At 38.0% G+C, this 23,177-nt stretch overlaps 1 protein-coding gene across 7 annotated transcripts in view; it reads left to right on the top strand.

The window, feature by feature from the left end:
• MAP3K4 (mitogen-activated protein kinase kinase kinase 4) overlaps positions 1-23,177 on the top strand; it is a 148,589-nt gene that overhangs the window by 109,836 nt on the left and 15,576 nt on the right. For 3 of the 7 annotated variants that reach the window (XM_054021808.1, XM_054021804.1, XM_054021809.1), the window contains 8 exons: positions 2,849-2,927; positions 7,228-7,324; positions 8,297-8,413; positions 13,719-13,819; positions 15,733-15,813; positions 16,589-16,780; positions 17,664-17,734; positions 20,675-20,791. In XM_054021808.1, coding sequence (XP_053877783.1) covers positions 2,849-2,927; positions 7,228-7,324; positions 8,297-8,413; positions 13,719-13,819; positions 15,733-15,813; positions 16,589-16,780; positions 17,664-17,734; positions 20,675-20,791 — 855 coding nt within the window. Of the gene's footprint in view, positions 1-2,848; positions 2,928-7,227; positions 7,325-8,296; positions 8,414-13,718; positions 13,820-15,732; positions 15,814-16,588; positions 16,781-17,663; positions 17,735-20,674; positions 20,792-20,923; positions 20,983-23,177 lie in introns of all 7 variants that reach the window. The other 4 variants (XM_054021810.1, XM_054021805.1, XM_054021807.1 and 1 more) reach the window with 4 other exon arrangements.

Genomic DNA, 23,177 nt, shown 5'->3' with positions numbered 1-23,177 from the left:
TTTTGTTTCTATGAAACAATCCTGGAAGCTTTAGTTCTGTAATGTGGTATGTTATAGCTCTGCAGTGGAAGTGAAAGTACAGCCCCCACAAAAGTAACAGAACACAGAGAATAATATTGATGGCGATTGATTGTGTTCACTTTTATTTAGAATCAGCTTTCCTTTGGAATTTTGACAGATATTTCCCCCAGTTAATTTTTTGTCTCTCAAGTAGTGTGTCTGCATTTCTTTAAAGAAAAGGACAGGTTACTAAAAGTAATGTGACCAGAAGCCTGTCCCACAGTCACTACATCATTATCTCTGCAGCATTTTTCAGCTCTACTGTTTCAGGAGGCAAAAGAGCATTGATCCCCAGTGGTAACACACTGTAGCTGAGCCACTGTTAATTAGGAAGCAGATCATTATGAACAAATTAAAGATACATTATGAAATACTAGGGTACAGTAACCTTATTAAATAAATACTGAAACTATAGCATTCATCCTTTTCCTTAACATTATCTTTAAAACTAAACTGGCTTTTAGCACAAAAATCCTGAAGTGGACTATTTTCCAATGTTTGTATTGCTGGGAAACACAATGCTTTTAAAAAATTTCAGTTCTCTTTAAATATAATCTTGATAAGCTTGAGCATTGTGCCTGATATGTCACACAAAATGTAAAGTTTATGTAAAGTTCTAGCTTTAAAAACTAGCCCCAGCCTGTTATTTTTTCGCCAACTTTGTTGCAGTTTCTAAAGTATCTATAACAGTTTGATGGATAGTACAAGTATTTTTTTTTTTTTTTTAAATAATCTAGTTGTACTGGCACCTTCTGATGTGATCTCTTCAGTTCTCAAGCTCAGGAGAATCTTGCTGTGTCAGTATTTGGATCAGAGACTTTGAGAAAACAAATATAAAGTGGTTTTGGTGCTTTACAATCATAGTATTCTTTCCTGTGAATGTGTATGGAACCAACACCTCAGCTAGTCTTAAGAGGAGCATTGTATAGTGTGGGGAGCTATTTATATGATAAAACCTAAACTCGAGGTTCTGACCACTTGTGGTTGTTGAAAGATAACTTGGCACTTTTGTAAAAAGTGGGATTTGCAATGGCAACTGCACACAAACATCAAGAGAATACCCTAGTAATATTCAGGATAGCTGAGCTAAATTCAGACCTGGTGTAAATAGAAAAAGACTGAGTTGAAGTCAGTGGAAGTTGTGCCATCTTACACCTGGTTTCAATTTAATAGATTTTTACAGTCAGATGAGATCATTATGCTCAAGACTTATCTCCTGTATAACACAGGCCATAGAACTTCACAGAGAAATCCCTGTGGCAACCCCAAACTCTGTTTTGAATATGAATATGAAAATATATATATATATATATATATATATATATATATATATTAGAAATACAGTTATCTTGATTTAAAGATTTAAAGTCTTCAAGTGATGGAGAATCTATCACATTCCTTGATATTTTCTTCCAATGGTTAATTACCCTCACTGTTAAAATACATCACTTTATTGGGGTCTCAATTTGTCTAGTTTCAGTTTCCATTATTATGCCTTTGAATTGCTGGAGGAATTTTAGCAAGGTGGAATAATGTTTGTCTATACTTATGACCCTCACATCAGTTGTAACTGAGCACATTAAAAACATTAATAAATGTATCCCCAGAAAATACCTGTAAGATAGGGAAGCATTAGTACATCTGTTTTACAGATGAGGAAACTGAAATATAGAAAGATTAAGTAACTTGTCCAAGTTGTCTCACACACTGTGTAGCACCCCAGTTCAGTGTCTTAACCCCACAAGACCACCCTTTCTTGAGAGAATTGCTGATGTTGTGGGTGGACAGAAGAGGGGTCTCCTCTTACACTAACAAAAACAATTTTTCTGGGTCAGTGTTGAGCACTACATCTCAGAGTGAACAGTATCTTTGAATGTTGTCAGCCAGGTCTAATACTTAACTTTGAGACATAGAACACTTTTTTTTTTTTTTTTAAAGATAACAAAAATAAGGCAGTTTATTCAGTAAACATGATACTTAGTTTTATGGTCTTTGTCAATGCTTGCATATAACTCCTACTAGCATTATAATATAGAGGGCCTTTTTTATTATAACAGCCATACAGCCATGTGAGTCCCAGGATATTAGAAGAGAGACCGTGGGTGAGGTAATATCCTTTATTGAACCAACGTTTGTAGTTGAGAGAGACAAGCTTTTGAACTTACATAGAGCTCTTCTTCAGGTCTGGTCAGGTTTCCCAGATCTGAAGAAGAGCACTGTATAAGTTGGCAAGCTTGTCTCTCTCACCAATAGAAGTTGGTACTATAAAAGATATTACCTCACCCAGCTTCTTTTCATCACTGTTCAGTCTTTTTAACTACTTAATTCTGGCAAGTCCATTGCTGGATAGGAGTGTCTAGCAATGAAATCCTAACTTTTGGCTCCAGAGATTTATCTTAATGGAATAGATAGAAGCAGTAGTATCGCACGTGACAGATTATGCATGTATTAGTACATTTTAAGCAATAACACCCTGCCTTTGTGGACTTCACGCCAGGATAATTGACTGTTAGAGAAATCATGTTGCAGTCATTGTCTAAGCTACCTCATACATTTACAAATATATTTCAGTTAGCATACATAACTATATAGGTCATAGCTGTTGTGAAGAAATGTATTTTGGGGATTTGGGATTTTTATGTCTGAAGACAAATTTAAAGGCTTGATCAAAATTGGAAAAACTAGTAAGCCAAATTTTCTCCAAATCTAGATAAATGATTTTTTTTTTGGCAATTATCTTGTGTAGTGTACAATATCAAAACTTGTTTTTTTTGTTTCCCTCTCCTAGAGTTTACAAGCTCTGATGAATGAATGCATCGGCCATGTAATTGGAAAACCTCACAGTCCTGTTACAGGTTTGTACATTGGTAAGACAGCAGTTCCTGGCATTACTTCTGGAACCTAGCTACTGTAGTTTGTATAAATAAATTTGAAAAATAACAATTTGATTGCAAGTTCATTTTAAAACATTAAATTTAATCATAAAAAGGTACTTTTAAAGCTTTTCCTGGTTGTTCTCATATGAACATTACTGCCTGAGTCATCATTAAACTGTGGAAGAGTTAACACAAGTAATGTGTAAAATGACAACAGTCCATATTTTCAGGTAGTGGTTTTTTTTTTTTTTTTTTTTTTTAAGTAAATCACTCAGGTGATTGCTCTGACTAAGGGCAGGTTTACACTACAAAATTAAGTTGACCTAAGTTATGTTGATGTACAGCCACTGCAGTAATAAATCGCTTTTGCATGTCCATGCTACACTCCTTGTGTTGGCAGTGTGCGTCCTCGCCAGGAGCGGTGCACCGATTTAACTGTCAGTGTGGGGCATTGTGGGACGGCTTCTGAAAGGTAGCAACAGTCGATGTAAACAGTGCAGTGTCTACGGTTGATGCAGTATCAGAGAAGTGCTACGCCTCTCATGGAAGTAGAGTTCTTAAGTCGGTGTAGTGGGGGAGTTACATTGGTGGGAACTACATTTTAGTGAAGACACTTACAGAGTTAGGTCGATGTAAGCTGTCTGTAGTGTAGACCAAGGCTAATTAATGTCCTTAAATGGCTCCCAATAGAGTCCCGTCAAGTCTTCAGAAGAAAATATTATGGCTGTGAGGAGTTATAGCTTTGGGGAAAATCAGGGCTCTATAAAGGCCTCTACCGTAGTTGATCCCATTGCAGGTAAGAATAGAAGAGTGAAAGGGTGGCTACAGCAGAATTTCAGGTTCAAGTCACAGGCAAATGTTCGTAAGAGCAAGCTAGTTATTCTAATATAGTATATTATCCAGTTGGAGGCTTGTCTGCTATGGCAAGTCACTGCATGGAGAGTCAGGGTCTGAATCTACAGAGCAGCTGTTTGCCATGCAGTAATGTCTTGTGTGGATACTGCTAATATGCACTAAAATCCAAGCCATATTCCAGGACTTTTAGTGCACTGTAGCAGTGTCCACAAGTGACGTTACCGTGTGGCAAGCTGGTACACTGCAGATTCATATCCTAGATTGCCACACAGTAACTTGCCATGTAGACAAGCTCGAGTGATTTGGTGTGTTCTGTGGAGCAGTTTCTTTGCAATGCATTTTTGACTTGTTTATTTTTATATTTCACTGAAGCTTTGTAGACACAAGTGGTAATGCAGATATTAAAATTCTTTGAAAAGAAGCTTTAAAATGTTCCTTCTTGTTTGATCCAGTTAACACAAAACAAAAATTTTACTAGATCTAAAATGAGCTACTTCTCATGTTGGCTCATAACCTTCATTGAAGTATTTAAATATGGCATTGTATCCTTGTTTACAAATTTACTTCTTGTTACTTAAAGTTACTATTTTCATTCCCAACTAGATATATATTTCCATGTAGTGAGTGTCATAAAATTATGCCAATTTATTTTTTAAAAGACAAATTTTAATATTACATTAGTTTGCATTGAACGTCTATTGGTTGTAAATATTTTCATAAAAAAGATTATCTAATGACTAATGAATGAGTCTTACTACATTTATTTTGGTTTAGTATTAAAAATGATTTCTATTTATTTGTTAAAATAATTGTATTCAAACGTGATTCTGGATAAAGAGTATACTGCAATATGTTTGTAATTACTATCTACAAGGGGAAATAGGTTGGAAACCATTTGAAAGAGCCAAAGTTAAATGTTAATCTGTGTAAAATGTTGATACTGTAGCTGCAGGCTATTGTGAATATCTTTATTAATTGTATGGCCTAAGAAAATGCAGTGTGATTCTTTGTAAAATATAGATTAGAAGAAGAATTGCCAAATTTGTAATTCAGTGCATCTAAAATTATCAGCTATATTATTGACTCAGAACTTTAAATTGAATTAAGCAAATGTTAATTGCAGAGTTTTTCTTTGATGTTGCTATTCAGTAGTATTGCTACAACAATAGAGATGTGACATTCTGTTAGGCTTTAAATGCAACCAAACTGCCTTGCCAACAGAGTATTTCTGATTGTACCTGGAACTCTTGTAAATCTTCTTGTGATTTGTCAAGGTTAAAAATAGCCTTTGTTAAAAAGGTAAACCTCTGTGTTGTGGTATTTCATGCATGAGGAATATTAACTTTTTTTTCACACATATGTTTCTATCTTATGTCCTTGTAGGAGACTTCTGTGCTGATGTCTGGTGCAGTACTTCCAGTATCTTTGTTAGATTCGGGAAGATATAACTTCCAAAATCATTTTGGCTGCTTACTGCCCACACTGCAATTATTGTTTCATTTTAGCACCATTGTTGCGGTTAAGAATGCTATCTAGTAATTTCTCTCATTTCCCGCCTCCTTGCCAGTGCAATTAGTCATTGCTAGACATTCATAACTCTCATTTTTCCTGAAGTTGCATACTGGTTCCTCATGTTTTCACATAGTCTTGACACACTTCACATGTGTTAAGGCACAACATGGAGTGGGGGGCACCTGCTGGTTTCGAAAGCATAAGCAGCTCTTCCACACCATGATGAATGAGGGCAAATGGGTTTAGATGGCAGGGGGAATGAAAGGTTCAGAGGAAAACAGGAGAAGGAAGAAGCGTGGGTATTATGAAAAGTACAAAGAAGTGGCATTGGAAAGAGAGAAAGTAACAGGGTTAAGCTGAAGATATCACACAGGGAGGGAGGGAAGCAAGAGAGAGAGCTCAGTGGTTTGAGCATTGGCCTGCTAAACCCTGGGTTGTGAGTTCAATCCTTGAGGGGGCCATTTAGGGATCTGGGGCAAAAAAATTGGTCCTGCTAGTGAAGGCAGGGGACTGGACTTGATGACCTTTCAAGGTCCCTTCCAGTTCTATGAGATAGGTATATCTCCATATATAAGTACAACTGGAGGAAAAAGCATTATCCCTTTGAGTTGTTTTAAGTTCCATGAATTTAATATCAAAATAGAACACTTATCTGCAAGTAACAAAAAAAGATAAAAAAACTTTATTACAAGTATCTATGTTCAACTGACTGTGGCTGTAAACGGGGTACAAGGTTCAGTGTGTGTGTGTGTGTGTGTGTGTGTAAGTCTTTTCAGTATTGGGATAAAACACTGTGTTTAATGTACAGAAAGGTACATAGTGATATACCGATATCTAACTTCTTTAAAAAGGAAGTGTCCAACTTTCTGGTCAGTTGTACAGCATTAATTATTCATTTTGGTTGCTGGGAGGTATGTTTTTTTATTATGGCAGGGTAGCTGACTCCTGTTGTGATCCCCCTGTCTGCAGATCACATATCAAATGCATAGTTTGAAAGAGTAATGAGCAGTGTCCTTCTTGAGTCTAGAGCTAGGGTTCATTTTATTATACATCACACCAACAATTTGGGTTGTAAATTTACAAGCTACTTTTCTGTCCACATAACCCTTATCCCACTCTATGCTTTCCTTTAGAATGGAGTTGTTAATGTACAATAAATACTATTTAGAATAACTCAGTGAAGTGTTCTGTGCTCTTCGTCTAAGCCCTTAGATTCACAGTGAAACTAGTTCAGAGATGAGACTAATGTTCATTTTGGTTAAAACAATGGTTTTACCATGCATATGAGTCCAAATACTGAAACACTTGCAAATGCTGCTTCAGCCATGACTTGGCTGACAACTTTTAGTACTGATAATACTATTTTATTTAGCTTACTGCATATATGCATGGCATTTGACCAGCATGCTTTGCTTTTTATAGTTGTCTAGAAAATTAATATATTTGATACCAAGAGCATCTATAAAGCAATAGTGTTGGCATTATTCAGTTTTTAACATTTTGTTTATTATTTACTGCATAAAAAAAGTAATAAATTAACCCTTTCTTGTGAAGTTGAAAAAATGAAAATACAGTTACTGTATTTTCATTAGATGCGCATCCTGTTACAGCTATTTTTTCATTCCTCTGATTGTTTTTAATGGCTGTTTATATTTTATAGAAACCTGATGCTGAAAGTTACTAGTATGATTAGTATTATCTTTATAAGTGATTTATTTTAAATGAGTTTTTTGGGGTTTGTGTATACAAAATGAATAAAATATTTTGAGGTAAATAGAAGCTGAATTTATATTATATAATTGCTTAATTTGTGGGGGGAATCTTTAACAAAATCACATAACATCATTATTTTTAAAATTTTTCATAACAGGTGTTTTTCCTGACATTATAATAATATTTATGTGTTGACTTTTACCATTTGCAGCTATTCATCGAAACAGTCCTCGTCCTGTGAAGGTACCTCGATGCCACAGTGATCCACCAAATCCTCACCTTATCATCCCAACTCCTGAAGGGTTCAGGTATTCAGCACTTGTCCAGATTCTTAAACATCAGCTTTCTTCCCTTTCACTGAAAGTTTGATGTTACTGAAGCTGTTCGTTTAACTCAGTGAACTGAATATTGTTTCTCTAAAATATTTGTTCTGATAAAGCCAATACTTCTGTTTTTGCAAGAGGAAAATCAAGGAGATTCTTAAAAAAAGAGTTAAAGAAATCTGTATTTTAAAGGCATGCTTTTGGAGATGATGCATTTTCTTATTTGTTTAATGCTTTGATTGCTGCATGCTTTCCAACTTTAAAGTCATTCTTTGTTTTCTTCTTTACAAAATTGCTTTGGGAAAAGAATATTTTATGAGATTCAGTATTTTAAATACTGGTAGTTAACTAGCTTTTTCCCTTCCCCCTGAGTGAGTGAGCATGTAATGCCTCAGACTTTGCTTTTGTAGTTTAGTTTACATGAGATTTTCAAAGATAACATCCTTGAATATGGTGGCATTTCTGTATCTTAGTGTTAAATAATTTTCAAACTATATTCACATAATTGTTTCCCATTAAAAGTTTTGGTCTAGAAATAGGACTAAAATCTGAAAGCTTCCAAACTAATTTTGCCATACAACCTTCCACATAAACAAAATAAAGGGCTATATTTTCAAAGGGGCTGTAGCTCAGCCTCAGAATATGGATTCAAAATGTTTCAAAACCAGGTATTCACACACACAAATTGGGAGCTATTCTAGAGGTAACTGTTGAAGTGTTGGTCTCTTAACACTCTTAACATGTTAGGTGATTGCCCATTGACTACTCTGCTTCTAAAACTTTTGGGACTTTTTTTTTTTTTTTTTTTTTTGGTAAAATAAATTAACTTTTTCCCCACATGAATAAACTTTAAAAATTGACACTGTTTTTGATTGTTTCGCTATCTTATTTTTAAATTAAATTTTCAACTCCATCCACTTTTTCAACTGTTTCCTGAAGTCTTTCTTCTCATCGCAGCACGCGGAGTGTCCCTTGTGATGTACGGAACCATTGCAGCGCTGCTGTCAGTCGCCCCGCTCCCATCAGTAGCGACTCAGCTCAACCAAAACCTGTCAGCAGTGCAAATGATACCAGGTAGTTCCACTCCGCAATGCAGAAGTCTCATTTCTGTTTACATCACCCATGCAAATTGCTCCCATTAAATACATTCCATTAGATAATTTAAACAGTGAAATTCCATCCCGTCATGTGCTCTGTTCCAGTGGCTTCTTCATTTGTGTTCGACTTCGGTGAAATTATTATACTATACAAGTGCATGTTTATAAGTCTGCACTGAGCTAAAACAAGATGGTAATTTGAACATACAGTTTTGACCTTACATATTGGTCAAAAGACTATACATTAATTCATGCAGTAAAAATACGCATGCAGTTAACATATACCATTCAGTTCCTCAGTAGATTAGCTTTGATAGGTTTATTAGTAATTGGTAAATGTTCCCTGCACATGTGTTTCTCAAGGAGGTTTTAATATGCAAATTAATCAGTTTCTTGTTTACAATTAAATTGTAAGAATTTTTAATATAATACAGAATTGGGGGGAAATGATTTTTAGTGATGAAAAATACTTGTGAAAATTTCCTGGTGGCAAATATAGAGTACTACAAATAAGTTTTGTGGGTGGATTTCTACCTGTGGTTTCTTATACCCATGCAGAATAAGAACATGACCAAAGATGACTTCCATGTTTCAGAGCAGTACCATTTTCAAAGAACATCAGTAAATTGCTGCACAAATCTATTCCAGTATCTTCAATGTTGCAAGCCTGATAATGGGGTGTCACATTTTTCTTTGTCCCCTCACATCTGGCCACTGCCAAATGCTGCTGGTTCCTCCACAGTTTCTAAGTCTGCTTTTTCCTCTGCATCCTGACCACAAAAATCCTTGTTGATGTCTTGGTAATCTCTTGCCTCATCTACTGCAATCTTATCTTTTCTGGCCTCTCCTTACTCCCTGCAGTCCATCCAAATAGTTGCTAAAGTCATCCTCCTCTCCTATGATTGCTGTCACTTGCTTCTCCTTGCCTTCTGCATCAAGTTCAAACTCCTTGTTCTCATGTTCAAGTGTCATCCTACTCCCCCTCTCCATACCTTCCATTCAAGCCTTCCTTATATCCTTTCCACCCCTCTCTCCTCCACTCTTTCCCTCGTATATTTCTCCCGTGTCCATGTTCAAGCTTCTTTCTCCTTGCTTCCTGTGCCTGGTGTAATCACATACTTACTTTGTGCTAACTGACCACACCTTATCCCCACAAAAAACCTGCACTGCTTTGAGTTTAGACCAGCTGTATTACATCATAGTTGTGTTTGTGACAGATATAGCAATTTCCTGCAATATCCTGAACAAACCTTGTTGAATTAAGGTTAAGTAACTTAGAAGTCAATTTTATTAAAAATGCAAATGTTTGTGTTACTGTGGGATTGTATGTAACGTCCCTAGGGAGGAGACATGACTAATATAAACCCTGAGAAGTGTCATGAGCTTCACAGGACTGTTTGAAACATGTGCCAGACAAGAATGAGCTTCTAAAGTTAAGCAGGTTTCCCAGGAAATCTCTAGTGGGAGGTGAATGTGAATATAACTCTTCCAGTTTTGCAAGAACTTAGCCTTTTGAAGCTTCACCCAGTGGGAAGGGACCTTTATCTGCTGATAACCTGTTACATGAGGATAAGATCAGAGGCCCAAAGGAGTGACTTACAGATTCATGGGTGTTCTTATTCTGAGCTAAGGTGGTTATAAACATCGCAGAAAAACCCCTGGCAGGTGAAGGCTTGTTCACCTGCCAGAGCCCTTGTTGGAGTTGGGGGTGATCTCTGGTAAATTTATTAGAATGCGTGTAGGTTTTTATTGTTCTGTTTTCTCTGTAATGCTTTCACTTTAAGAATAAATGTTCTTGCTTAGAAAAAGCTGTGTGGTAGTTTGTAACTGTGGGTAATTATGCTATTGATAGCCTCTGAAGAGAAAGCAAATGAGCTTGCTTAGGCAGTCTGACTTGATGGGGAATTCACAGTGAAGGCAGGGAACTATGTGGCCTGGAAAACACTCCAGTCAGGAGGGGGAGAGAGACGGTCTCCACCCAAGAAATGTAACAGCTGGGGAGCTAGATGCCTGAAAGTGGTTCCCTTGCTGAATTACAAAAGGGGAATACAAGCCTGGTACCCTGGAACTATGACAGTGTTATCTAATTCAGGTTGCAGGCCCCTTTTGGCTGAGACTACATCTTCCTCCACAGCTCTGAGCACTGACAATACTCAGCAAATAATCTTGGGAGTACCAATATCATTAGTGTTCTACTGTTGCCACCTTCCTTATAGTTCAGACAAAAAAAAAAATTAGGAAAGGGAACAGTCTGTCAGTGGAACTTTCATATAAGGGCTGTAACTAACTTCCTGTGTGAGTTGAGTGGGAAAGAAATGAACTCCAATTTTAATTGTTCAGCAATTTTGTTAACTTACATTTTTGTGGTACTAAAATGTTCATCACGGCCATCCTTTGAAATAACATCTGTTAAAAGCATGAGCCACACTTTTAATTACAGTAGCTAGTAATGGTGCAGAGTTATGATTGAGTTCATAAGTGAATAGCAGTTATTGTTTAAGACCTCTTAGTATTTTGACATTAAGAGGATTTATGCAGTTTGAGTAGTATAATTAACAATATTCTAACAGTGACTGTATCTGGAGTCTCAAGATTTCTAAATACCTCATGGGTCTTACTTCTTTTATTTGTATGGTCATAGTGCCAAGAGCTCTGTTGTGCTAGTCGTCATACACACCTGGGTCATGCTCTGAAGAGGTTACAAACTCATTTGAAATAAAATGCAACAAGCAAATGTAGCAAATATTAAGAAGCGAAGGGGAGGGAGAAAGAACAGGACAACAGTAATAAGATTGCATGGTTACTTAGGTGAACTATGCACGCAACTTAATTAGTCTGAACTATTTTAAAGTTTGTTATTTTTAATAAATAATATCTGCTATCTTCAACTGCTACTCAACCAACCATCCTGGTTAGCTCATTTGTTGTAGATGGCACAGAAGAAGCAGGTTTAGAGATATTTGAAGCGGAATGGATTGTGGCCTTACAGATAATTTCAGGGGGAGTGTTTCAGGCATTGGGTGGCAGTTCTTTTGACATAAAGCTCTAACTAGCATATCTCGAAAGTGTCTTGTCACTTCACATTCTGTGATTTTTATGCTAAAAGTTTTGATTTGCATCCCAAAATGGTCTCTGCATATAGAAGCTGGCTGTACAGTACACTCTGTGTTCACTAAAAGAACAGTCCTGGTCTTTGGAAGAATACTTCTGGATGCTATTTGTGTGTTTATCAAACATTCTCTGTACTTCCATTTTAAGACAGTCATTACAGAAGACCCAGTAGTAGTGATCAGCAGTGCCAAGCACTTTTCATGGTTTACAGACAGAATAAATAACGCATAGAAGCTCTAGCAGTTTCAGAAATCAAGAGAGCTGTGGTTGAGTAGTATTTGTGGTTTCTAAAAAACACATATAGAATCGGTCCATTATTTAAATATTCCTCTTGTGTTACAGACCACATAAAACAGATTCCCCCTACTCTGCCCCCATCTCCTTCTGTCCTGCCCCCTTCAAATTTCCCCTGGAGCATGTGGGTTACTTGAAGTGTTGCCTGAGCAGCTGCCTTTTGAACAGGAGCAACTGAGGGATACGATTATAATTTTTGACTATCTTATGCTTTGGTGTGATGTTATATTATTGAATGTAACTGGGACAGACTTGTAATTCATGTGTGATGGTGCACCCATGTACTGTGGTATCTGTAACAGTTACCGTGTGTGTTTCTTATTTTCATTTTTGAAAAAAACTGATTTGAAAACAAAAGAATTACACAACAAAATGTTTGTCAACCTACAAAAGAATCGAATGATCAACAATAATTGATGGAAGGAAAAAGAAATAAGAAATATACATTTCAAAGAACTGGGACTTCACTTCTTAAAAGCATCCACATATATATTTTGGCCAATAATATTAGAACATTGGAATGGTTGCAGTGTTGTACAGAAATCTATGTATTCTGTTCATTAAAGAAATAATTCCCTAGAAGCTTTCATGCTGTAAGGTAGATGGCTCCAAGAACAACTCTTTTGGGAGTTGGGAATAACAAACTGCAGTGTTTTTTTTCTACAACAGAGGCTGTGAATTCTTACGTGCACAATGTGTATTTTTAAGTTGAACTCTGATCACCCATGAACTAAATAAATAGTAGTTAAAAACGAACTACGGAAACCAGAAATCTGTAGTATTGTAGTAGCATTGAAGAGAATTGTCATTAAAGAATGACTATAATATACTGTGTACAGTATAATCCACTAAAGTGAACTTCAGTTTGTAATGAAGTAGAATGAGCGTCCCAAACTTTTCCAACTCAATCTGCAGATTGCTGTCTTAATTGTAGTTATCCTCACTTTTAGTGAAGTTATTCTGTGAAAGAAAAAAACATCTCTTCACTAAGGACGGTTCTATTGTATTTAAGAGGATGGATGCCCAGCCACTGGAATAGCATAGAAACAAAGCTTTAATCTGTTCTAAACATTTGCATTAGGTGCATACAATTTATAGAATATGAGAACTTTCTAAACCAGTTGCACTAAGCAATGTGTGGTGCACAAATGCTACCATAGTTCATTCAAGGCTGTTCTTAAAATATTCTTTTTTTATGTAATTTGAACATTTAAATGCAAAGCAATTTTAATCTATTGGTTTATATTGAGCTTTTTGACAGTTTGAGTCTGTGCTATTTCTATACTAATTTTTCCAATTTAATTGTTGAATGTCCAAGGTCGGAGACGGCTGTGGTTGATCATTTTGTATTTACCCAGACCTAGTATTTGAGCAGATTTCTTTCTGTCTTTCTCACTGTTTCTTTACCTGTTTAATAATTTGCATATACACAGGCTCATAATTAATATGTGCAAGACAGCGTTCCTGTTTTGTCTTCTGGTAGTATTTATTTTTTAAATAAAACTCTGAGCGGAATATAGTTCTGACGTGCTTGGAGCTAGATCTGGTAAGGTGTTGAACCCCTGTAGATCCCATTTTAATCAACAGGAGTTTCAGGTGCTTAACACTACATAAGTTCCAACCTTTAGGTTGGTGGAGTGGGACAGCGTCTCCATCCAGGATTTAAATAATGTCACACAGAGAGCAGGAAAGAAAATGCTGAAGATTTACAATACTTCACTTTACTTCCCAAGAACTCGTTTTGCCTTTGTGTGGTTTTCATTAATGGGACCAGGGTGGATACACTCGCCCCCTAAGCTTTAGAGGTTCTGTCACTTCAGAAGTGCAATTTAAATTGCTAATCTGTACAGTGGCTTTTTTTTTTTTTTTTTAAACAGGGGTTCCAGTGTCCCTGAAAATGATCGACTGGCTTCAATAGCAGCTGAGTTGCAGTTTAGGTCCCTGAGCCGTCACTCAAGTCCCACTGAGGATCGAGAAGGTGATTATTTCGATACCAGATTGTGATCTGGATCTGCAAATGATTTATGTGATTAATGTATTGTCTCTCTCCTGACCCAGGTCCATCCCCCCTTTTAAAAATTCCTTTATCAACTCTTTATTTCTAAACAGTTCTTTACTGTGTTAACTTTAAATTAAGGACCAAATTGCCTATGTTTTCCCAAATATGTCTGTGTGGGTTTTTTTTTTTTTTTTCAGGTGCAGCTTGGGCACCTGTATTTAAGATAGTTGCTTGTTTAGCTTTTTTAATAGACCCGTGGGGTGTTCCATTACAGCAGAGGTGGGCAATCTTTTTGGCCCGAGGGCCACATGGGGAATAGAAATTGTATGGCGGGCCATGAATGCTCACAAAATTGGTGTTGAGGTGCCGGAGGGGGTGCGGGCTCTGGGATGGGGCTGGGCATGAGGAGTTTGGGGTGTAGGAGGGTGCTCTGGGCTGGGACCGAAGGGTTCGGAGGGCGGAAGGGGGATCAGGGCTGGGGCAGGGGTGCAGAACACAGTGCAGGTTCCGGCTGGGGGTGCGGGCCCGGTAATGGGGCTGGGGATGAGAGGTTTGGGGTGCAGGAGGGTGCTCAGGGCTGGGATCGAGGATTTTGGAGAGTGGGAGGGGGATCAGGGCTGGGGCAGGTGGTTGGGGCGTGGGGAGAGGCTCAGGGCTGCAGGCTCCCAGTAGCATTTACCTCAAGCGGTTCCCAGAAGCAGTGGCATGTTCCTTCTCTGGCTCCTACGCCGAGGTGCAGCCAGGCAGCTCTACATGCTGCCCCATCCGCAGGCACCGCCCCTGCAGCTCCCATTGGAGCGCGTAGGAGCCGGAGCAGGGCCATGCTGTGGCTTCCGGGAGCTGCCTGGTGCGGCCCCTGACCCTGTGCCCCAGCTGGAGTGGGGCACAGCCACGTGGTGCGTCCTCCGACCCAGCGCCCCGACTGGAGCAGCGCCAATCCATGTGGTGCGGCTCATGGGCCATAGTTTGACCACCCTGCACTACAGCGTTCAAAATGAGATTGATACCGTAGTGACATTTTGTTGGCATATCCCCTGTATCAGTGACTGGATCTACTTTTCTTGCACACCTTCTCAGCACAGTAACCTGGCTGTGAGGTGAGGATTTCTCAGGCTGTGGATCAGAAGCAAAGACTGTAGTTGCTATTGCAGCATCAGTGTTACAGAAGTCCCCAGAGCCAGTACTTGCACCCACCACTAGTGGGGAGAAATGGCTGGATCCACATGTTGATAGATCGATTGGTCTGGGCCTCTCCTCCTCCTCAGGTTTCTCTGACCCCTTATATGCTTAGGCATATAAGTGAAATATATTTAAACAACTTCCTTGGAAAATAAACTTGATCATTAAGTTTCATTTTGTATTTTGTATGACAGACAATGAACTTCTCAGTGTTTCAGCCATCACTTATGACTGGAGTTTGAATATAGTAGATTGTGTTGTCTTTTTCCAAATTGGAAGAAACGTTTAACAAACAGTTGAACTTTTTAAAGTATATTTTTGATTTGCTTGGTTTGCCTGATCATTGCCTTTTACCTGTACCTGATATTGAAGGGGAGACTAACTAGGTTGGATTGACTATTTATAGTTAAACGATTTTGCAATGCAGTAATTTTTTATGTATACAGATGCTGAATTTCTGCCGTGTGTTATATATAACTATTTCTAAAGATACCAAATTGTCTTAAAGTTCAAAGAATGTAACTAGCTGTGGTGTTGCCTCAAATACCATAGCGAAGATCAGTGTGAGTTGTTAAATTATCAGGTGTTTTAATCCTGAAATGTAAAATGTAAGATTTTGTTGTTAAATATGGCAACACTGTTAATACCCTAAAAGTAGTATGAAAACAAACAATTTTTAGGCAACATAATTTCTCTCATTATTGTTTTTACAGAACCATTGTATCCCAAAGGAGACTTGAGTGGATCAGTCCGAAGGAGTTGGGAGCTTCGAACTCTCATCAATCAGACCAAAGGTAAGAGAGACAACTTAATGCAATATATTTCAAGCTTAGCTAAGTCTGCATATTTAAAAAAAAAAAATCCTTAATGTTGTACTTCAGAAAAATACTGATTTCTGATATCAGAGGAGTCTAACAAAAGAACAGTATGTATTCTTTGATGCATTATCTATTGTTCTTGATATACAAAATTAGTATTAATAGTTGCCAGCATGCTTATTATCATCAGTTGATAGAAGACATTTTTGAGAAGTTGGGGTTACATGACATTTCTAGATCTAGAGGCTCATAAAGAACTTAGAGGTTCACACAATACTTCTCTCAAATTTAAATAATTCTGAAGTTTTCCAATCTACATGAAGTAAAACCTTAAAATTCTTCCTTCCCCTGTTTCAATATGGTAATGAACTCAACTTTTTATTAATATCCAAACTAACAATCAGTGCTTTAATTAAAGGCTAAATGAAGATAAATCATATTGTAAGTTTATTACTTCAGTGCAGCGAACTTCTTTGAATTATGTTAGTGGGAATTAAAAATAGTTTAATATTTTCATCTAAGTTGCAAAGTAAGAAGTTTCATATGAAACCAGAACATGTATTTTCTGCTTTCCTTAGTTCCAGCTTGCTTATTGTTTGAACTTCTGTTAAGAAAACAGTTGCATTGTACATCATAACACTTGTTCAACATGGTCTCATAATAATACAGTAGTGGCAAAGGAGTATACATGGAATTCAAATGTAGGGGTGTAGGTTTCTGAATCAATGAATTTGTGTCCTGCTTTTTTTAGATACTGCTTCCAAGCAAGGACCTATTGATGCAATTCAGAAGTCTGTCCAGTTGTTTGAAGAAAAGAGATACAGAGAAATGAGGAGGAAGAACATCATTGGCCAAGTCTGTGATACCCCCAAATCTTATGATAATATCATGCATGTGGGTCTAAGGAAGGTGACCTTCAAGTGGCAGAGAGGAAACAAAATTGGTAAGTCTGTAATGGACTTGTCATGTAGCTTAAACTACTGTATTCAGACCTTGTTTCACCTTAAGAGTTGCATTTGAAATCTTACATCTTGGTGTAGATATTAAGGTTTCTTTTACTACACAAGGAAGATATACAGAATATTAAACACAGACTGTTATTGCAACTAGCATTTCCTATATAGCATTTACTGTGAAATCTTCACTGGTCAAGTAGTTAGAAACAAAAATTGATATATGACATGAATTAATTCAGTAGCATGTGCTGAACAGCTTCATTTTGTGCTTGATCCTGCAATCTCTGAACATATTTAACTCCCATTAATGTTTTAGGGCAGTGGTTCTAAACCTGTGGGCCGCTTGCAGCCCAATCAGCACACAGCTGCAGCCCATGTGACATCCTCAGGGCCATACAAGTAGTATATATATTGTGTGGATGCGGCCCACATAACTCCTAAAGAGCTACATATGTGATCCACAATGATAAAATGGGTTGAGAGCCACTGTTGTAGGGTATTCTGCACATGGAAATATCGCAAGGTTAAATGCAACACATGTTGGCACTAACTTCAGTAGACTAGTTTCACTTACTGATGTCGTCACTATTGGCCACACTCGAGAGAGAGGATTATTTCCCCACTGATTCTGACTGTATATGTCTCAGACTATTACTGAATAATCATGAGAAGGTTCTACTCCTGATAAAACTTAGAGTTAATGTGCTTAACTTTTAATCAATTTAAACATAGGATTATAATTGCTTTATTATGTTGAACAAACATTACAAGTTTAAATCCTTTTGAAATAAAAAAGGAAATCAAGGAAGAAAATCTGCTAGGCTGAGAAGTGTGTTTGAGGTGTTCATTGTTTTTATTGTAATTCTATAGGTGAAGGCCAGTATGGGAAAGTCTATACATGTATCAGTGTTGACACTGGTGAACTGATGGCCATGAAAGAAGTGAGTACATTACCTACACATGCCACTGCTTTTTAATTTTGATGATGCATATGCTGTTTCCATAACCACATGTGCATGAGTTTAGTTGACAGGTCTCCTTGTCAGAGCATTGTTGTCAGATGATTAGAGCAGGGAAATGGGAGTTCCTGCTTCATATAGGCTGAGTCATATAACTTTTCTGAAAGTCCAGGGTAGTCCTGAATGTTCATATATAGATTTACTTATGTATATACTGAATTGAGACCTTCTGTCTGTTTTGTATTACATTCTGCTTGATAAGATATTTGCCAATCTTTTTTTTTTTTTTGCATTCATCCTTATACTTACATTTGGAAGGTTGCCTTGGTATGAATAGCTCCCAGCAATTCCTCTGACAGCAACTTGACACTAATGTAATTACAGGTTTTGGGCCGAATTCTATTCCCAGATTTGCATGTACAACGCAGTTGTCTAACATTTGTATAAAAAGGCAGAATTAGGCCCTGTTTCTATTGTTCCTGTCCCAGTATTCATCCACTGAGCTTGTAACACTGACTCCCAGAAGTTCACCCTGGTGTTGTTTAAGAGAAGGTTATCTTTTTCCCATTCAGAGCCCTCCCTGTCCCTCTTAGCCTTCCTAGGCGAAATTATCAACATATATATTCATTCAGGAGAGTGCCTTGAGCAAAGACTAAGGTTAGTGCAAGAGAGACCCACACTTGTGGATGGACCTCATATTGATAGGTTAAATAGTTAGTACCGGTATATTATTTTCCTTATGCTGTTTTCTAGCACTTAGAATCTTATTCCTCACCAATTGTTTTCAAAATATTCATTCCTCATTGAGGATTATATACAAGCTATGTTTGAAGTTTTCAGTACCAAGTCTCCTTGAGTATAAAAAAATTCAGAGTTTTTGTGTGTGGTGTGTGTTTTTTTTTTTTTTTTTTTTTTTTTTAATACTGATTGAAAAGCAAACTTTTTTCCCTCTAGGTGTTTCTTCAGACTTTAAGAAAGAAAGAAAGCCTTTCTGAGTCAAGGAGAAACTTTTAAAACTTCAGTCCAAAATATATTTTTAGCAAAGCTTCATAAACCACTGAAATAAGGGTTAGAATAGATATCTCAAATATCACGAACATTAATAAAAATGATGGGGAGAGCTTGTTTACAAACACACATAGCTTCACAATTTTGAAACTTTAGAAAAGTATTTGGCAAAGAAAAGAATTTGAACTTTTGTTACCGTTTTATATTTGTTTATCACTGTTTACCAAAATATGAAACCTCCATGTTCTAAAATTGTTATATGGAAACAACCAGTCATAATGTCATAGATTCATAGATTCTAGGACTGGAAGGGACCTCGAGAGGTCATCGAGTCCAGTCCCCTGCCCTCATGGCAGGACCAAATACTGTCTAGACCATCCCTGATAGACCTTTATCTAACCTACTCTTAAATATCTCCAGAGATGGAGATTCCACAACCTCCCTAGGCAATTTATTCCAGTGTTTAACCACCCTGACAGTTAGGAACTTTTTCCTGATGTCCAACCTAAACCTCCCTTGCTGCAGTTTAAGCCCATTGCTTCTTGTTCTATCCTTAGAGACTAAGGTGAACAAGTTTTCTCCCTCCTCTTATGACACCCTTTTAGATACCTGAAAACTGCTATCATGTCCCCTCTGTCTTCTCTTTTTCAAACTAAACAAACCCAGTTCTTTCAGCCTTCCTTTATAGGTCATGTTCTCAAGACCTTTAATCATTCTTGTTGCTCTTCTCTGGACCCTCTCCAATTTCTCCACATCTTTCTTGAAATGAGGTGACCAGAACTGGACACAATACTCCAGCTGAGGCCTAACCAGAGCAGAGTAGAGCGGAAGAATGACTTCTCGTGTCTTGCTCACAACACACCTGTTAATACATCCCAGAATCATGTTTGCTTTTTTTGCAACCACATCACACTGTTGACTCATATTTAGCTTGTGGTCCACTATAACCCCTAGATCCCTTTCTACCGTACTCCTTCCAAGACAGTCTCTTCCCATTCTGTATGTGTGAAACTGATTTTTTCTTCCTAAGTGGAGCACTTTGCATTTGTCTTTGTTAAACTTCATCCTGTTTAACTCAGACCGTTTCTCCAATTTGTCCAGATCATTTTGAATTATGACCCTGTCCTCCAAAGCAGTTGCAATCCCTCCCAGTTTGGTATCATCCGCAAACTTAATAAGCGTACTTTCTATGCCAATATCTAAGACGTTAATGAAGATATTGAACAGAGCCGGTCCCAAAACAGACCATTGCAACACTATGTACCTTTACTTTGTCTTAGGGTTGTCACCAACTTGGTGTATTAAATTTTTTTCTGATCTCTGATCACAAAATAAAAATAGCAACCCCTGTCATTTTTACTAAGCATTTTGTTTGACCTAGTCATATGTTGACTAGGAAAATAAGAAATCACTTTTTCAGAAGAATTTTTTTTTGTTGCTAATTTGTATTTGCCTCCCCCGCCCTCCAAATCCATCACAAGGCATCATTGGGATATTAATGAAAACTGCTCTTTTAGTCAACGCCTCCTGACTCTGTGCCTCCTCCATTCCACACCTTACTCTTGGAAAAGCCTCAGCTAAACTATGCGCGTGAAGGAAACGCCTCTTCCAAATCCCTCTTGGTGGCCTGCTTCTTCATGAATCCTTTCTACACTGATCTCACCGGTGTTTCTGTCTGAGTTAGATTGCAAGCTCCTTAAAGCAAGGGCCTTGTTTCGGTTTTTTGTTTTTTGTTTTTTTAAGTGACAACACCCTATCCTTGTAGATGTCTATAAATCATATCCCCAAATCTGTTCCTAGAAATATCAAAAGAAGTCTATAGATGGCTTCTTAGCTGTTATTCCTCTCTTGGTGGTTTTTCTATTTCACAGTTACGTTAATAGCAGCAGTAATGAAAAATAATCACTTTTGCAGATAAGATTTCAACCAAACGATCACAAAACCATCAAAGAAACTGCAGATGAACTGAAAATTTTTGAAGGCATCAAGCACCCTAATCTGGTTCGTTACTTTGGTGTGGAGCTCCACAGGGTAAGCAAACGTTCATCACTGGATTTTCATAAAAGTTAGGAGAGAACCTTTAGGAGTTCAGAAATGGAGTCGTGTGTTCTACACCACAAGTTATCCCACTTCTGAGAATTGTAATTTTGCCCAATTATCCAGGAAATCTCCGTGAACTGCATCATTTCTGTCTTCCCTGAATCTAGAATTCTTCCTGAAACGTAAGTTGTAGAAAGCTGTTAGACATCAAAGCACTAAAACTCACCCTACTAGTAATAGCAAAGGACACACCAGTGTCTTAACACTCCTCCCCACCCCCCAAAAGCATGTTAGCTTGTATGAAATCTTCATGTGCAAATTAGCTATGTAAACACTTCCAAAAAGCCAACATTTTCAAACCGCTAATATTTGTTATCGATAGTGACCGTACCACAGACATTTTCAGCATCTTTTCATGAGAAACTAAAACTGGAAAATAGTGAGGAGTTAGAGAAATGAGACCTCCTCAGTAGAGGCACAGAAACTGAAAGCTGGCCCACAGAGCAATTGAAACATTCCATCATATCAGAACCTGCAAAAGAGGGGGTAAAATTACTAATCTTGTTTACTACTTGCTAGTTTACAAAATTTTCTTTTTAAAATATGACTATAGTTCTTAAGCTATGGAAACGTAGGTATATTATCTTATTCTAGTATGACGAAGTACTCTACTTGCTATTTGGGTGATGGCAAGAACCCCTCATCTATAACTTGTAGTACTTGGTGTCACAACTAACTTTATAGTTACAGAATTACATGCATGGGAGATCTTATGCATATGTGAAAGAGAATGTAAAATTCATTTGCAGCAAGGGAGATTGAGGTTAGAAATTAGGGGAAACTTTCTGACTATAAGGCTAGTTAAGTACTGGAATAGGTTACTGAGTGGAATTGTGGAATCCCCATCATTGGAGGTATTTAAGAACTGGTTAGACAAACATGTGTCAAGGATGGTCTAGGTATACATGGCCCTGCTTCAATGCGAGGGGATGAATTCTTGAGGTCCCTTCCAGCCCTTCATTTTTATGATTCTATGATACAGATGTTCAGTCTGTAATCTTAGAAAAGCACAATGAAATTTGCATGAAGGCCTGGTTTATTAGTCCAGGTTATCCCAATTGAAACTGACCCCTCTCAAAAAATGAACAAAGAAACAAAATCAAAAACCCTGCAAGTGTAAAAATAATGCAGGCAGAAGTCCTGCAGCTGGGGGCTATCTGGTTTATTGCACAGAATGCAGCATGTATGATTACCTGCCTTGTGGGCAGATGGCAAGCAACTCATGGCCCTCAGAGACTGAGTATGGGCTCTTGAGAGAGTGGTGGAACTGGAGGAGCTAAAGGAGACAGAGGTACAGAAATGAGACTTTCCAGGACACAGTAGTGAAGTCCCATCCCCAGTCTGACAGCCTCTGTGCTGTTGAGGAGGATGAAAGTCTCGTGGAAGGAGAACCTCAAGCAGGGAAATGATCCCATAGTTGGGATCATCCTTCCAGATGATGTCAGGGTATCCTCTTACACTGAGGATACCTGTCTGGGAGAGGGAACCTCAGTTATTAGGAAGAAACAGGTAATAGCAATGGGAAGTTTGATTTTTAGAAATGAAGATAGCTGGGTTTGTGATGACCGGGAGACTGCATGGCAAATTGCCTGCCAGGTGCGAAGCCTGTGGACCTCTAAAGAAATCTAGATAGACCTATGTGCAGAGCTGGAGAGGAGCTGGTGGTCACCGTACATGAAGGTACCACTGACATAGGGAAAGGTAGGAGAGAGATCCTGGAGGCCAAATTTAAGCTGCTACGTAAGCGATTAAAGTCCAGGACCTCCATGGTAACATTCTTTGAAATGCTTCCAGTTCCATGCGCAGGGCCAGTTAGACAAGCAAACTTCAGGGTCTCAATGCCTGGGTGAGACAATGGTGTTTGGAGGAGCAATTTAGGTTTATTAGCAACTGGGAAACCTTTTGGGAAAGGAGGAGCCTATACAGCAAGGATGGGTTCCACCTAAATCAAAACAGAATCAGATTGCTGGCATGGAAAATTAAAAAGGTTGTAGAGGAGTTTTTAAACTAAGGGCTGGGGAAAGCTGACAGATGCGGAGGGGCACATGATTCAGACAGACCTATACCTTAGGGGAGGAGTTATTAAAGGGGATACTCCCATGCTCTGAAGAGGAGTGACTAGAAGCTGAAAAAGTACAGGTAGGAACTGAAGAGAAACAGTGAAATGAGAGAATCCCATTCGGTTACATCACATGAAGGCAGACAATATTGACAAATTTTATAAGTGCTTGTATACAAATACAAGAAGTGTAAATACTAAGATACTCCCACCTCGCAGGATTCTAGAGCCATGGCTACAGCCAGAGCCCCAGAAGTC

This window comes from Malaclemys terrapin, chromosome 3 (genome assembly GCF_027887155.1).
Source record: "Malaclemys terrapin pileata isolate rMalTer1 chromosome 3, rMalTer1.hap1, whole genome shotgun sequence".
Lineage (NCBI taxonomy): Eukaryota > Metazoa > Chordata > Testudines > Emydidae > Malaclemys > Malaclemys terrapin.
The sequence above is the reverse complement of the archived record's forward strand: the minus strand, read 5'-3'. Positions and strand labels throughout refer to the sequence as shown.